Genomic DNA, 12,500 nt, shown 5'->3' with positions numbered 1-12,500 from the left:
ATATGTGCATTTCTGGACATAAGTGAGAAAAAGGGTAAAGAATAGTGATAAAAGAACTGGTAAAACAAATAAAACGTGATATTTTTTTGGCGAGAAAGAGTTTCAAAAACTAGGAGAATATTCGCCGAAAACGGGAGGGTTGGATTCTCCTGTAGACTTGCAGTAACCTAACCATAACTCACAGTTAATTATTGAAAGCCATCCGTTTTATATCTGTGTTTTATAATGGGTACTTAGACTTAAATACTGTTTATCAGCGCTATTTAAAATAAATGCGGCTTATATAGACTTTAATATTGGTTATCAGCGCTATTTGTAGGGAGTCTGCAGTTGCCATACACCTCGTATGAACGACATTTGCATCTTTGCCCTACACGTGCTGTTAGCTGTAGTTTGTGCAGTAAAGGAAATCATGTGTTCATAGCATATTCTAAGAGGTCATCAGTGGTTCTTTTTTTAAATCCCCAGTGACTTTTCTCACCCAAGAAATATCTTTTAGGGGTCCCGTCTATGTGTTGCAGTTTGTTAGTCGCCATCTTGGATTATCAACCACGGTACTTGATTCGAACGAAAACACAGACTGAAGCCAGCCCCTTAATTCTATAGAGCGTCTTCGTGTTTCAGACAATTTGGATTATTATCATTTAACGTCCACCGTTTTCCTCGTCCATGAGAACATTTTATAACGAAATCGTTCTGCTTGAGGAACTGGCTATAGCATCCACCGAAGAACTCTAAATCATGAAGTTGTCGGCGACTTCAGTTATAATACAGACATTGCTTCACACGAAACGTCAAGTTTTCAAAATACAGCATATGTTTTATAATGCGATGTTTGTTCGCTATGTTCATTTCCGCCGCGTGCGTTTTATTTCTACAATAGTATCCTTTTGTTTTCTGGAGCATTGGAACGAATCACTGAAAATGCCACCGGTCCCTGGTAGGAAACGAAAAGAGTGGTCACTGTCTCTCTTTTCCGCTCTCCATATAAGGATATGATTGACGTAAGTCCAATGCCTGCGCCCTTGGAGATGCACGGTAATGAAAGAGGTACTATTTAATGTTGACCCGTCCGCTAGAAAAAAATAGGATGATATGACATTGGATTGATCCTGATCTTTTAGTCTAAGCGGTGTGCAAACCTAAACTTCTCTCAAGTTTGGCGTTTTAAGCGGACGTGAAAAAGTTACTTCATTCTTTGTGGACTTGATTCCGTGACATTCCACTGTTTTTGTCAACTGGCAGTTCAATTTTCATTAGCAGGAAGGTGCGTTTTTTTCAGGTTTCATAAATTTTGGGGGTTATACCGGCGACGTGAATGTAAGCATTGCAGGGAACATTTTTACCTTTATCGACATTAGCTTTTCTTTTTTGGTTTAGTAACAGAAAAATAGTCGCAGACAATTTGGGTTCAGTTATCTAATACAGTTAAAACACCTCATATTTGATCCTGCAAAATTAAATAGTCTAGTACTGGTGCTCACCGTGAATTTCTCCGCTCTCATGGGCCAGGCGTGCATTCTTGGAACTAAGAGCGTTAATTGCAACAGTGCTAAGTAACGTTTCAGCCCGTAGCAACAAAGTTTTTAACTCTGCAGGGAACAGAGTTTCAGTCTTGTCTAAAAAAATCACGCCATTATGACAAACGCTAGGCTTAGAGCAAAGCGACCCCAAGGACGCTTGCAACTTCACGGTGGATGATTTATCATCCAAAACTGAAACAGATCTATTCAAAATTTTTACTAAAGTAGATGAGTCCTAAGCCTCTGCATTCGTCCCGTTTTTTTCAACCAACCTTAACAAATTGGTGTTGTAATAAACATAACTGCACAATTATCGGTTGAGATTTTGTAAACTTAATGTCTATTCTTGGACAAAAATCTTCGCGCGTTGAGTAGATGCAGTTTGTTTGGCTCCATTGGTGTCGCTCTTTTCTGTCAAGTACTGGCGCGAGCTTAACCGTTACCTTGTCTTAATTTCATAGTGGACCAAATGTCCTCGAGGGATATTTTCATCTACGTCTAGATCCACATCCATAGTTGACATCAAAACATTAAAAACTCATTCTTCCTTGCTGGATGTGAAATTTTAGATTTTTTCTCTCTTAAGACCTCTAGTTGTTTTTATCTTAAGCTTCCTGTTAGTAGTAAGTTATGCCCGTAGAAATGAAAAGAGTCTGGGTAATTGTCGAGAGTCGAGACTGACATGTCGAGAGTCGAGATTGGCATATCGAGAGTCCAGAAATCATCGATTTGAACACTTTTTATAACAATCAGAGCTTGCGTGATTGTTCCTTTGAACTGATTGAACTGAAATCTTATCATAAGAAATAGTCCGGAAACACGCTAAACCCTGCGGTCACGCTATATTTACGCATATTTTCACCATTTGCCATCTGACAATGATGACTTCTGTTCTGCCGAAGTAAACTGGAACATCATTATCTTTATTGCGGTACGAAAGTAATGATAAAAATTCCACCGAAAAGGTATACGCGATCTCTTAGAATAGTCTGTGCACATCTATCCAATAACTACACTCGGAAAACAAAATTTACTGTCAACAAATTAAAGATGACACAGTGCTGACTAAGACACAAACACAGGGAAAATTATCTTCAGTATCTTTGGGGACATTCTTTAGTATATGTACTAGGAAAATAACAGCTTAGTACTTAAAGAAAACCGGAAAACAAGTGAGAGATAAAGAATGATGATTTCAAACACATCAGTCCAAGACAACCACCGTTTCCACTTAGATCTGAATTTATTCAGCAGGCGCGGATCCGGGATTTTGAAATGGGGGGTGAATTTTTGTAATAATGTAATAGAACCAAAGCCTGGTTGAGGTGTTTCAGGGATAAGAAAAAAAAAGAGAAAGAAGGACGGCTCAGAAAAAGGGGGTGAAAATTCACCCATGTCACCTCCCCTGGATCCGCGCCTGATTCAGTGTACGCAAAGCGTTTTAAAACAATTCCATTCAATGTTTAAACTGGACAACAAAGAATTCTCAGGATTTTTAATTAGTTTTTAAAAATAACATTGAACTCATATGAATCCACAACACCCTTAGTACTATTATCCAAAGAGTTGTACAGGGCGGGTGAAACAAATACTAATCCCGTGAACACCGGATTTTTTCGTCGTATATGCGTAGGATGTGGATGGTAGTACGTGTTACCATAGTCACTGCTGTGGACAAGCTGACCAGTTTGCTCTTTTTTACGTATAACCCGCCTATCCATGTGCATCACGACAATATTAAATGGCGGCGAATGATATTTATTCAAAAAATTGGCGCCACATCCATAACATTTCTGAGCTTTTGCTGGGAGGGGCACAAGCTCATATGGATGTGGAGACATCCCTGAGTGCCAGTAAAGGGATTGTAATTGTACCGTTGGATGTAGGGGAGGTAATTCCGCCACGGTTATAGAGTGCAACGAGGTACTGGCTGTGCTTATTGGCACAGAGAACGCTTGGGTTGTGACTGGATGGCCGGTTGAGGCCGATGAGGTGGGCATGATTGTTAGTACAGAGTTTGTAGCACTCTGGGATTGACTTGACATATCACGGAATGCAGTAAGATACATTTGATTCGAACTGTGAACTTCTGGTGGGAAACTTTTCTGAGGTATGAAGTTAGATGATAGTGAGCTGTCTTTTTTCCCCGCTGTGGCTGCATTGTTACGAGGACGATGTTTTGATTTGGGGTCGATTTTGTACCCGAATTCCCCCCCCCCCTCCCCCCCGGCTTGGACAAAATATATCTTGACCAAATTGCTTGGCCCTTTTAACATGTTCACTGTGTTTCTTCCGTTGTCGTTGGATGTATGATGGACCAGTCCCGCCTGCCGCAGTGCCTTGTTCATAAGCTTTCAGTTCTACGTCGAGCGTTACTGCGTCCCTTACATCCGCTTGACAGGCATCTAATAATGATAAGTTTGGTAGATCACGATGGACCCACCCAGCATGGACTACCTCCGCTTGGTTCATCTGAGGACTTTGACTTTGGGGTGGGGTGTATATGGGCTTCAATACCCGTTCCTTTTGACGAGGGGTTTCTTTTCCTTCTTCGGCAAGGGGGAGGCTGATATGTTGATGACTTCAGTAGTCTTAAGCGGATTTTCCCTGTGTCTCAGTCAGTACTGTGTCATCTTTAATTTGTTGATCGTAAAGTTAGTTTTCCGAGTATAGTTATTGGATAGTTGTGTCAGACTATTCGCAAAATAGTTGTTATTCTAAGAGATCGCGTACACCTTTTCGGTGGAATTTTTCTCATTTCTTTCCTACCGCAATAAAGATAATGATGTTCCAGTTTACTTCGGCAGAACAGAAGTCATCATTGTCAGATGGCAAATGGTGAAAATACGCGTAAATATAGCGTGACCGCAGAGTTTAGCGTGTTTCCGGACTAATCACGCAAGCTCTGATTGTTGTAAAAAGTGTTCAAATCGATGATTTCTGGACTCTCTACATGTTACTCTCGACTCTCGACATGTTACTCTCGACTCTCGACTCTCGACAATTACCCAGACTCAAATGAAAAGTATTGATTACATGACTTTCTGAATGCAATGTGTTATTGATTCATGACATTAACTTACAATGTTACTGTCACATTAATCACATGTTTGTTGCGAAACCTTCCCCATACCTTGACCCGCTGTCTCCCAGATCATATTAGTATTACTCGCATACTCAAACCAATCTCACATTATTACTCGCATACTAACAAACAAATCTCCCGCTTCGTCATCGCATCGGCAACAGTGACTTTCGTTCCAATCACCAGTTTGTACTCCTCAACTTTGCTAAAAACAGTAGCTACAATCTCGGTCATAAATAGTTGTAACACTTCGCTTGAAGAGCAAGTGAAGCGCATCAAAGCTATTAAAAACGTACCCCTCCTCTTCCCTTCCATCAATGTTGCATTTACCGGTTGGTTTTTGCACTCCAAGCCATAAGCATCAACATGGAAGGGGGCAAATTTTCGTACGTGTTACAACATTTGTGACCGAGACTGTAGGCTAACTCTTTTCAGGCAACACAGTGTTGACCTTTGCCAAATGAAAAAAAAAATCCCTTGCAGTGGGATCTGGTCGTCTTTTTGCATACGGCTGGTCTAAACTTTTTGACGACTTACTCCTGAGGTCTTCGAGTGCTTCGATGACTGAAAAAGGCACTGAACAGAAAAGGGGCAGACTTGCCACTCGTCTCAACGTTTGCTTCTCTAAAAACTCGAGCTCCAACATGATCCGCACTTGTTTAAACTCAATGGACAGCAGAGTGTCGTTTGTATTCAATTCGACTACTTCAGTCCTATTTCCATCACGTCCCCCTTCCCTAATGGTTAATTATGGTTTCAATTTTGTTTTCCGCCGGCAAACGGTTATTCTTTTATGGTTTACTTCCAAGTTTCAATTTTAAACTGTTGTCACGTTTCAAGGGTGCTTTAAACCCCATTAAGACTCCATGTTAGTAAATGATGAGCCATTCACTATCAGGAAATGTATTAAAACGGAGAAATCACTCTCGTTTCTTTTGAAATGCCTTAGTCTTTTTTACTAGTTTATTCCCGGCCGGCCTGTCCATGTATAGTCATTCCAGGTTTGTATAGTAATATAAAAAATGCGTTTTACTATACTAACGCATTGACTTTCCATTTGTAGGTACCAACATTAGGGAATTCCGGCCCTCTACATTCGACGGCACACCAGTCCTTTTTGGAGTCCGCTATCAAAATAGTTTACAGACGGAATCCAAAAGATCTAAACTTAAACAATCAATTATTATTAAGTTTTGCGAACTCAGAAATCAGATTAGAAAATCTCGTTTTAAGTAGCGCTTGAACCGTAAAGCGTGAATCAAGTTCTACAAAGCTGTGAACGACAAGAAAATCTCCTTTTCGTGAAGATGACAATAACGATACATCAAAAAGGAAACATAAAATTCGTCACTTACAAGATATTCCTTGGGATTTGTATATTTTCTTTTGTCATGTGCTTTTATGTTGAGACTTTGTTGAAAGCTAAACTGCATAATGGAAGGCAATTGTTTGGGGCAACAACTGATCAACCCTGTGATTTGTTGCATCGATTTCAAGACTTCAGTCGCGATTGGTTGCGTCAGCGTCGCGCACGCGTAGATTGGAAGAGCATCATCAAACCCTGCTTTGATAACATGGAATGGGGACTGGAAAAGAATCATTGGGGAAAGGGAAATCGAAGCAGTGGCCGAGCGAGTCAAGTCGTTTATCAAGATATAAGGCCAGCGGGAGAGTTCAGCAAGATTTTTATCCAATCTAGGACTGCGGATAATCGAACGAAGACGATTGGTGGCGACGCTTGGAGAGTTTATGTCCGTGGTCCATCAAGCGTTGGAGCCACTGTATTTGATCACGCAAACGGTACCTACGAGGCTCTGTTTCTTCTCACGGAGCCTGGGAACTATCAATTGAAGATCTACCTTGATTATAGTCTTTGCGATGGCTTAAAGGAACCACCAAAGGACTGGTTCATTCTTGGAGACGCACAAGGAAAGAGACAGAAAGAGGGACTTTTAGGCCCAATTGACGCGTTTTTGTTTGAACCCTACAAAGATGGGAGGCCTTTTACGATAAATGTACCCGAGGCGACAACGAGTGCAACGTTTATTGGTAAATAGGACACGCAGTTGCTTTATACATTGCGAGCGCTTTTCTTGTGGACTTCCGATGACACTTAACTTGAGGAAGACTATGGCATGGGTCTACTAGATATAAAGCATTGCTATTCAAAACTATCCCAAAGCGCAAATCCGAAAGGTGCCTGAAAACTGAAAGCAACAATACAAAAAAGCCTGTATCAACAAAAATGCACTCCGAACCCGCAAATCCGAGTATTTAACGTATTTTATCTATAGAGGGATTTCATTCACCCCTTAAATCCCAAATAATTTATTTTGATCGGCCATGCACGGCATCATTATCCAGTTATCTGAGTTTTACCGTACAGACCTTAAGAAGACATTAAAAATGACTATATACGGGAACGTGATCGCAGGCCCCCACCCCTCCCCCTCCCAAGACCATCAAAGAGCCATTAATTTATTTCCTCTTTTTTTTTCAGAAAAACTTCAGTACGATCTTAGCTCCTCCTCTCAATCCTGTAATCACTTGTGGGATGGGTTCGGAGAATGGAAGAACAAAACATGGAGACCATATGTTGAAGGTCAGGGGACAAAGTAACTCGTGCTTCGCACTCTCGCCTTAAATTTAACTGAAAAAAAAAAGCGGGCATAAGATATCAAGCCAGCGTCTCTGGACACGACAAAACCAGCATTTAGGCAGCGGTAGCGCTTTTGTTTGGTTGGATGAAAAAGGAGAACTTAAAAGCGGAGAAATTTTTCAGGAGGGAAGAAAGGTTTTTGGTTTCAGTTATTTTACGTCTGCTACTATTCAAAGCTTGATGACATCACGCATCAAGTAATTTTATAGCTCAGTACTCAATAGCACCCCAGCGGATGCATTAGCATATTGTAGAAGCAAAATCACGCAGATTCATGCAGTTGTTGTAGCGTTTTCATCACTAGTACCCGTTAGCTGTGGTTACACTAGCCCTTTTACCCATGGGTAAATAGCGTTTGCCCACGGGTAAGGACGTTTTTGTGTGTAACTGCTTTCCCTGGACCGAAACTGCCCCAGGGTTATTTCCATGGACACATCAAAAAGAAGAAAAGAACTTTCCATTACAACTCCTGAACTGAAAAGTACGATTTATCTGCTCCCTGAGGTGGCTTGGCCAGTCACTGAAAGCAGAACTAATTTGGAAGGTCAGTGAACTCATATCTTGTTATATTTTACCCTGAGGGGAGTCTTTTTCTGTGTAACCGCATACCTAAGGGTAACATGAAACCTGAGCTGAACCAAACCTAAGCCATATATCCTCTGGAAGGCCCCAAACCCAAGGTATGTGTAACCACAGCTATTGTAAGGCAAAAGACACTTATTGACGACAAGTAAATGTGTCACAGCGGATTTGGACCACCCGGTCCAGGGGCCCGCTTCTCGAAAGTCCCGAAAACATTTCGGGCCCGAAAAGCCATTTGTGAACTTGCCAACCGCTTGTTTTGGAAAGCTGATCTTTTAACATGTATTTAAGGCAACAAAAAGAAAAATAACTGTGAAGTTTGACGAATTAAATCCTCTTCGCTCTTGAGATACAAAGGGAATTGTGACACCCGAAAATAGTCACTCAAGTTTCGGGACTTTCGAGAAACGGGTGCTAGCGCTAGCGGATATGGACCCCCTTTCGCGGATTTGGACCCCTGAAAATAAGTGCTTTCTTGAAATTAATACGAGAATTCATGACCGGAAAAGTTTGGTCATAAAGAAAGGAAAAATCTTTTGAATCCCTGGTAGTCAAGTAAACTTCTAACAATGCGTTTTCCAACCAAGTGGTGTCACCTCCTTTGTGAAAGAAAAAGAATTACGAAACAAACAACGCTTTACGCATCTACTTTTCTGAAATGCCGCCGCGGATGCTTTAAACAACCTTTACTTTCTAAAAGATTCATGCTTTATTGTATCGGTCAGTTTCCCCAATCCTAAATCTCACTCTGCCTCGACAAACAGTTGAATAAGTTGTACTGGGGTAGGGGGGCAGGGGTCCAAATCCACTAAAGGGGACTTAATTAATGCTAGCGGAATTAGAGTCCCCGAGGTCAACATCCGCAAAAGAGCGGATTTTGACCCCTGAGTGTCCAAATCTGCTGGTGGATTTATATCGGGGGATTCAGATTCGCTAGGACACCTGCACAATCACGAAAAAGTTTGAAAAACGTGAAGTTACAATTTTCCCTGAGAGTTTCGTTGACGATGCTGCCGTACGGAGAACTAAAGATCTTTATTTGTTAAAGCTTGGCGAACATTGACTCATAGTTACCATCGTTACAGAGTCTTATAACTGGTCATTACCACATGGATATCGACGAAATGGCACTTTACATATCTTTGGTGATTCCATGGGCGTCCGTCTCGCCAATTCTGTGCAGTCTCGGGAGCTATGCCAAAGCCTTTACTCCCAATGTCTTTATAGTTACCAATGGATCTATCCTCGCAAACAAGGTAGAATAGAAGACGACGATAACCTTGATTTCAGGCCTGAAGTTGTTATCAGAAATATTCTTGATATCCTACAGAGCCCTTCTATGAGGGGAAAGGAAAACCTCCTGCTTTTAAACCTTGGACTTCACTTTCCACAATCTGTCAATTTTGCAAGCTACCAGAAGCTTATAAGAGACTTGATACACATCTTAAAGAAAAACCAAGGTGATTCCAAAGGAAACAAGTTAAAGTACACAGCTAAAGTTCTTTGGAAGACGAACACTGCCATTCGCAAAGAAAATGTTGAAATCACGAACTTGACTTCCTGGAGGTTTTTTACAGCACAGGTATCTATCTATCTATCTACCCACCTATCTACCTACCTACCTACCTACCTATCTGTCTGTCTGTCTACCTACCAACCTACCTACCTATCTGTCTGTCTGTCTACCTACCTACCTACCTACCTACCTACCTACCTACCTACCCGCTACCTACTTACCTACCTGTCTTCTGTCTCTCTCTATATATATACATACATACATACGTTTATTGCGCTCCCTGAAAAGGGCTTGTCAGCAGCAATATTTAAATATATATTAAAAATCTTACATGAATTAAAAATAGAGAAAATCTGATAAGATAAAAGCTAAAAAAATATAAATGCAACGTTTTAAAAGAGATTTCTTAAAACATAAAACTATAAAAGTTAGAGATAACAAGTTAAACCGACGTTTCGGAGTAGACATCACTCCATTATCAAGGTAAAAATGTTCTACGATGCTAAAATTACAGTATTAAAAACGATTGACGCTAAGAATTAACATAATAAGCACGTGCGAAATTGGCTATAAGAATACTTTAGCACGAATGGAATCCGATTGCACATTGAGGCTAGGCTTAAGTGTTCTTATAAATAACATTTCAAACACTAAGCAATCAAATTTGTTTTTACATTTTTTGAGCACCTCAAAGCGTTTAAGCAGGTCCCGAGGGATCGACCCGTGTGCGTTCTTATAGTGTCTGGCAATAGCCGAGGACTGTTGCTTATGTCCCTTTACACGATTGTGTAAATGTCCGCGTGTATAGCCTACATAACCTTCATCACAAAGGTCACATTGAAATTTATATACAACACACTGCTGATTTATGATCGGCGGCTTTGCCTCTTTCACTTTCAGTTCCTGTTCAATTTTTCTGCTGGTAAATACAGGCTGGATGGTTTTGTTTACTTTCAGGCTCAAATCCTTAAGTTGTTTTTTTACAAATTCTGCTGAGTTTTGGTCTTTAAATGGCAAGACTACTCGAACCATGTTATCCGTCTCTTGGGCTGTTGATAAAGGTCGCGGTTGGTCGCAGACCTTTGAGTCAACAAAGCGTTTGATAGTGGAATTTACGAGTTGTTTCGGGTACTTTAGGCGTGAGAAAACTGACTTCAGACGGTCACATTCGTCTGAGAAGTGTGACCAAGAAGAAGATAAACGGTGTGCTCGATCGAGCATAGTTCTCAGCAAGCCATTCTTGTACCGATTGTCAACATTGCTCTGAAAATGCAGAAGGAGACCTGAATTCGTGGGTTTTACGTAGACCTTTGTCTCTATCCGGGGAGATCGATTCAGTAAATGCAACGTTTCACGATAAATTATTTACAAGCAGTTCACATACATTCTTTTTAAAAGTCCTCAGTGAAGAAGTTAACTTTAGATCAAGGGGGAGCGAGTTCCAAACTTTTGCCCCTCGAAAGGCAAATGACCTCTGGCCAGTAGAAAGCCGACAATGTGGTGAGTTCATTGTTATCAACAGATCTAAGTTGTCTATTATGAACTTGTGACCTATATACAAATTTGTCTTTCAGATAAATGGGCACCCGATGTTGTAAGCATTTATGCACCATGACGGCTGTGTTTAATCGTAGTTTATCCTCTATACTAAGCCACCCAAGTGATTTAAGGCCTTGAGAGATGTGGTCGAATTTTTTCAAGCCGAGTACGATCTTTCCTGCAAAGTTCTGGACCAGTTGTAGCTTCTTTATATTTGACTTGGATGTGTTTCCCCAAACAGTCGAACAATAAAAGAGTTTACTAAATACGAAGGCATTAATCATTAAAAGTAAAGATTTCCGATCTAATAAGTGCTTTATCCTATTTATTTGAACAAGTTTGTGAACACAGTTCGAGACTAACTATCTATCTATCTATCTATGTATCTATCTATCTATCTATCTATCTATCTATCTATCTATCTATCTATCTATCTATCTATCTATCCATCTATCTATGCCATAAGTATAGGCAGGAACCCATGACCCGGACCTACAACTCCCATACTGGGCCTATGTCACGGCATTTTTACAGACCGATCTATTTTTAGACTACCTTTTCCGGAAGGCAGTTCCGGTTCGGTGACGCTATGACGTCAGGTTAGTTTCTTGTGTTTGGTCATCGGGCTCCTGTGGGAGTCTCATTCGCGGAAGATCAATCAAAAAATAAATCGGTCTGTAAAAACGCCGTGACAAGAACACAATGGAGTTGTAAGCTCCAGGTCATGGGCTCCTGTGTGAGGCCACAAATGAAGAGATGACACAACATGAGTTTACACCTACAGATTTGATTTGATTTGATTTCTGTACAGCTGTGTCCCCAATTAGTGTCCCACTGCGCTACAATACACTTGACACTTAAATAAAGTTGTATCGTTATCATTATCATGATCATTAACTGCAGAAAGCGCGTGCCATGCTAACAAGGCCAAGAATAGGTAGTTTTCACGTTTACGTCATCGTCGCCATCCATGTTGGTGGACGAAAACAATACAACACTCATTTGCAATTTTTCATTTGTTATCTGTGTCTCCAGCGACTGGTTACAAACCACTTACCATGGCACTAAAATAATTTGCATAGCAATCCCAAAATTACCCTTGCGTTTCAACCGTCAATGCTCATGTCTTGTTTTTCTTTCCAGAGAATTGCTCTGTTCAGCACCTTCGCTTTGTCTGCCATGTGCGAAGCAGGGTTTAATGTTGTGGACGTGTTTCCTATAACCGATTCGTACCCTGACGGTGCACTGGATCAAGTTCACTACTCGAATGATGTGTTTAGTGCCCTGGAATTATTACTGGAAAAGTACAAAGTGCGCAAAAACAGGAGCGTGGGAGAAAGTGAGAAGAAAGATAAGTTGCATTACAGGTGATTTCAAAAGACACCGCGAAACTGTCAAACAAGGATATTCTTATCCAGCTCGTCTTTCGACAAAACTAGAAAAAATGTTTCAAGGCAGGAAAAATGAAATAAGAGCAAAGGTTTGTTCTTTTGCTGGTGGCCAAACAATCAGGGTATCATCTTACGCATTTTACAAAGATAAGGCACGTGGGCACTCCCGAGCCCGCAGACCAATGGGACACTGTGACCAAAAACA

The 12,500-nt window shown here is 40.8% G+C and overlaps 2 protein-coding genes across 2 annotated transcripts in view; one reads left to right on the top strand and one right to left on the bottom strand.

Annotated features, from left to right (window-relative positions):
• The window catches only part of LOC138018497 (uncharacterized), a 16,603-nt gene extending 4,257 nt beyond the window's left edge, over nt 1-12,346 (top strand). The window contains exons 1-5 of the mRNA XM_068865135.1: nt 1-1,267; nt 5,672-6,657; nt 7,109-7,210; nt 8,935-9,431; nt 12,048-12,346. The exon at nt 1-1,267 is cut by the window's left edge and continues 4,257 nt beyond it. Coding sequence (XP_068721236.1) covers nt 5,916-6,657; nt 7,109-7,210; nt 8,935-9,431; nt 12,048-12,275 — 1,569 coding nt within the window. The 5' untranslated portion in view covers nt 1-1,267; nt 5,672-5,915 and the 3' untranslated portion in view covers nt 12,276-12,346. The remainder of the gene's footprint in view (nt 1,268-5,671; nt 6,658-7,108; nt 7,211-8,934; nt 9,432-12,047) is intronic.
• LOC138022090 (uncharacterized) lies at nt 9,876-10,672 on the bottom strand. The gene has a single exon (XM_068869113.1). The coding sequence runs from the start codon at nt 10,584-10,586 to the stop codon at nt 9,933-9,935; it is 654 nt and encodes a 217-aa protein (XP_068725214.1). The 5' UTR covers nt 10,587-10,672; the 3' UTR covers nt 9,876-9,932.
• Nucleotides 12,347-12,500: the final 154 nt, after the last annotated feature.

The sequence above is a fragment of the Montipora capricornis genome, chromosome 10 (assembly GCF_036669925.1).
Source record: "Montipora capricornis isolate CH-2021 chromosome 10, ASM3666992v2, whole genome shotgun sequence".
NCBI lineage: Eukaryota > Metazoa > Cnidaria > Anthozoa > Scleractinia > Acroporidae > Montipora > Montipora capricornis.
Note: the sequence above shows the minus strand (reverse complement) of the source record. Positions and strands in the feature narration are given on the sequence as shown.

Bases quoted from the DNA above. Each gene is read 5' to 3' on its own strand.
- LOC138022090 (XM_068869113.1), bottom strand. From the start codon at position 10,586: ATGCTCGATCGAGCACACCGTTTATCTTCTTCTTGGTCACACTTCTCA.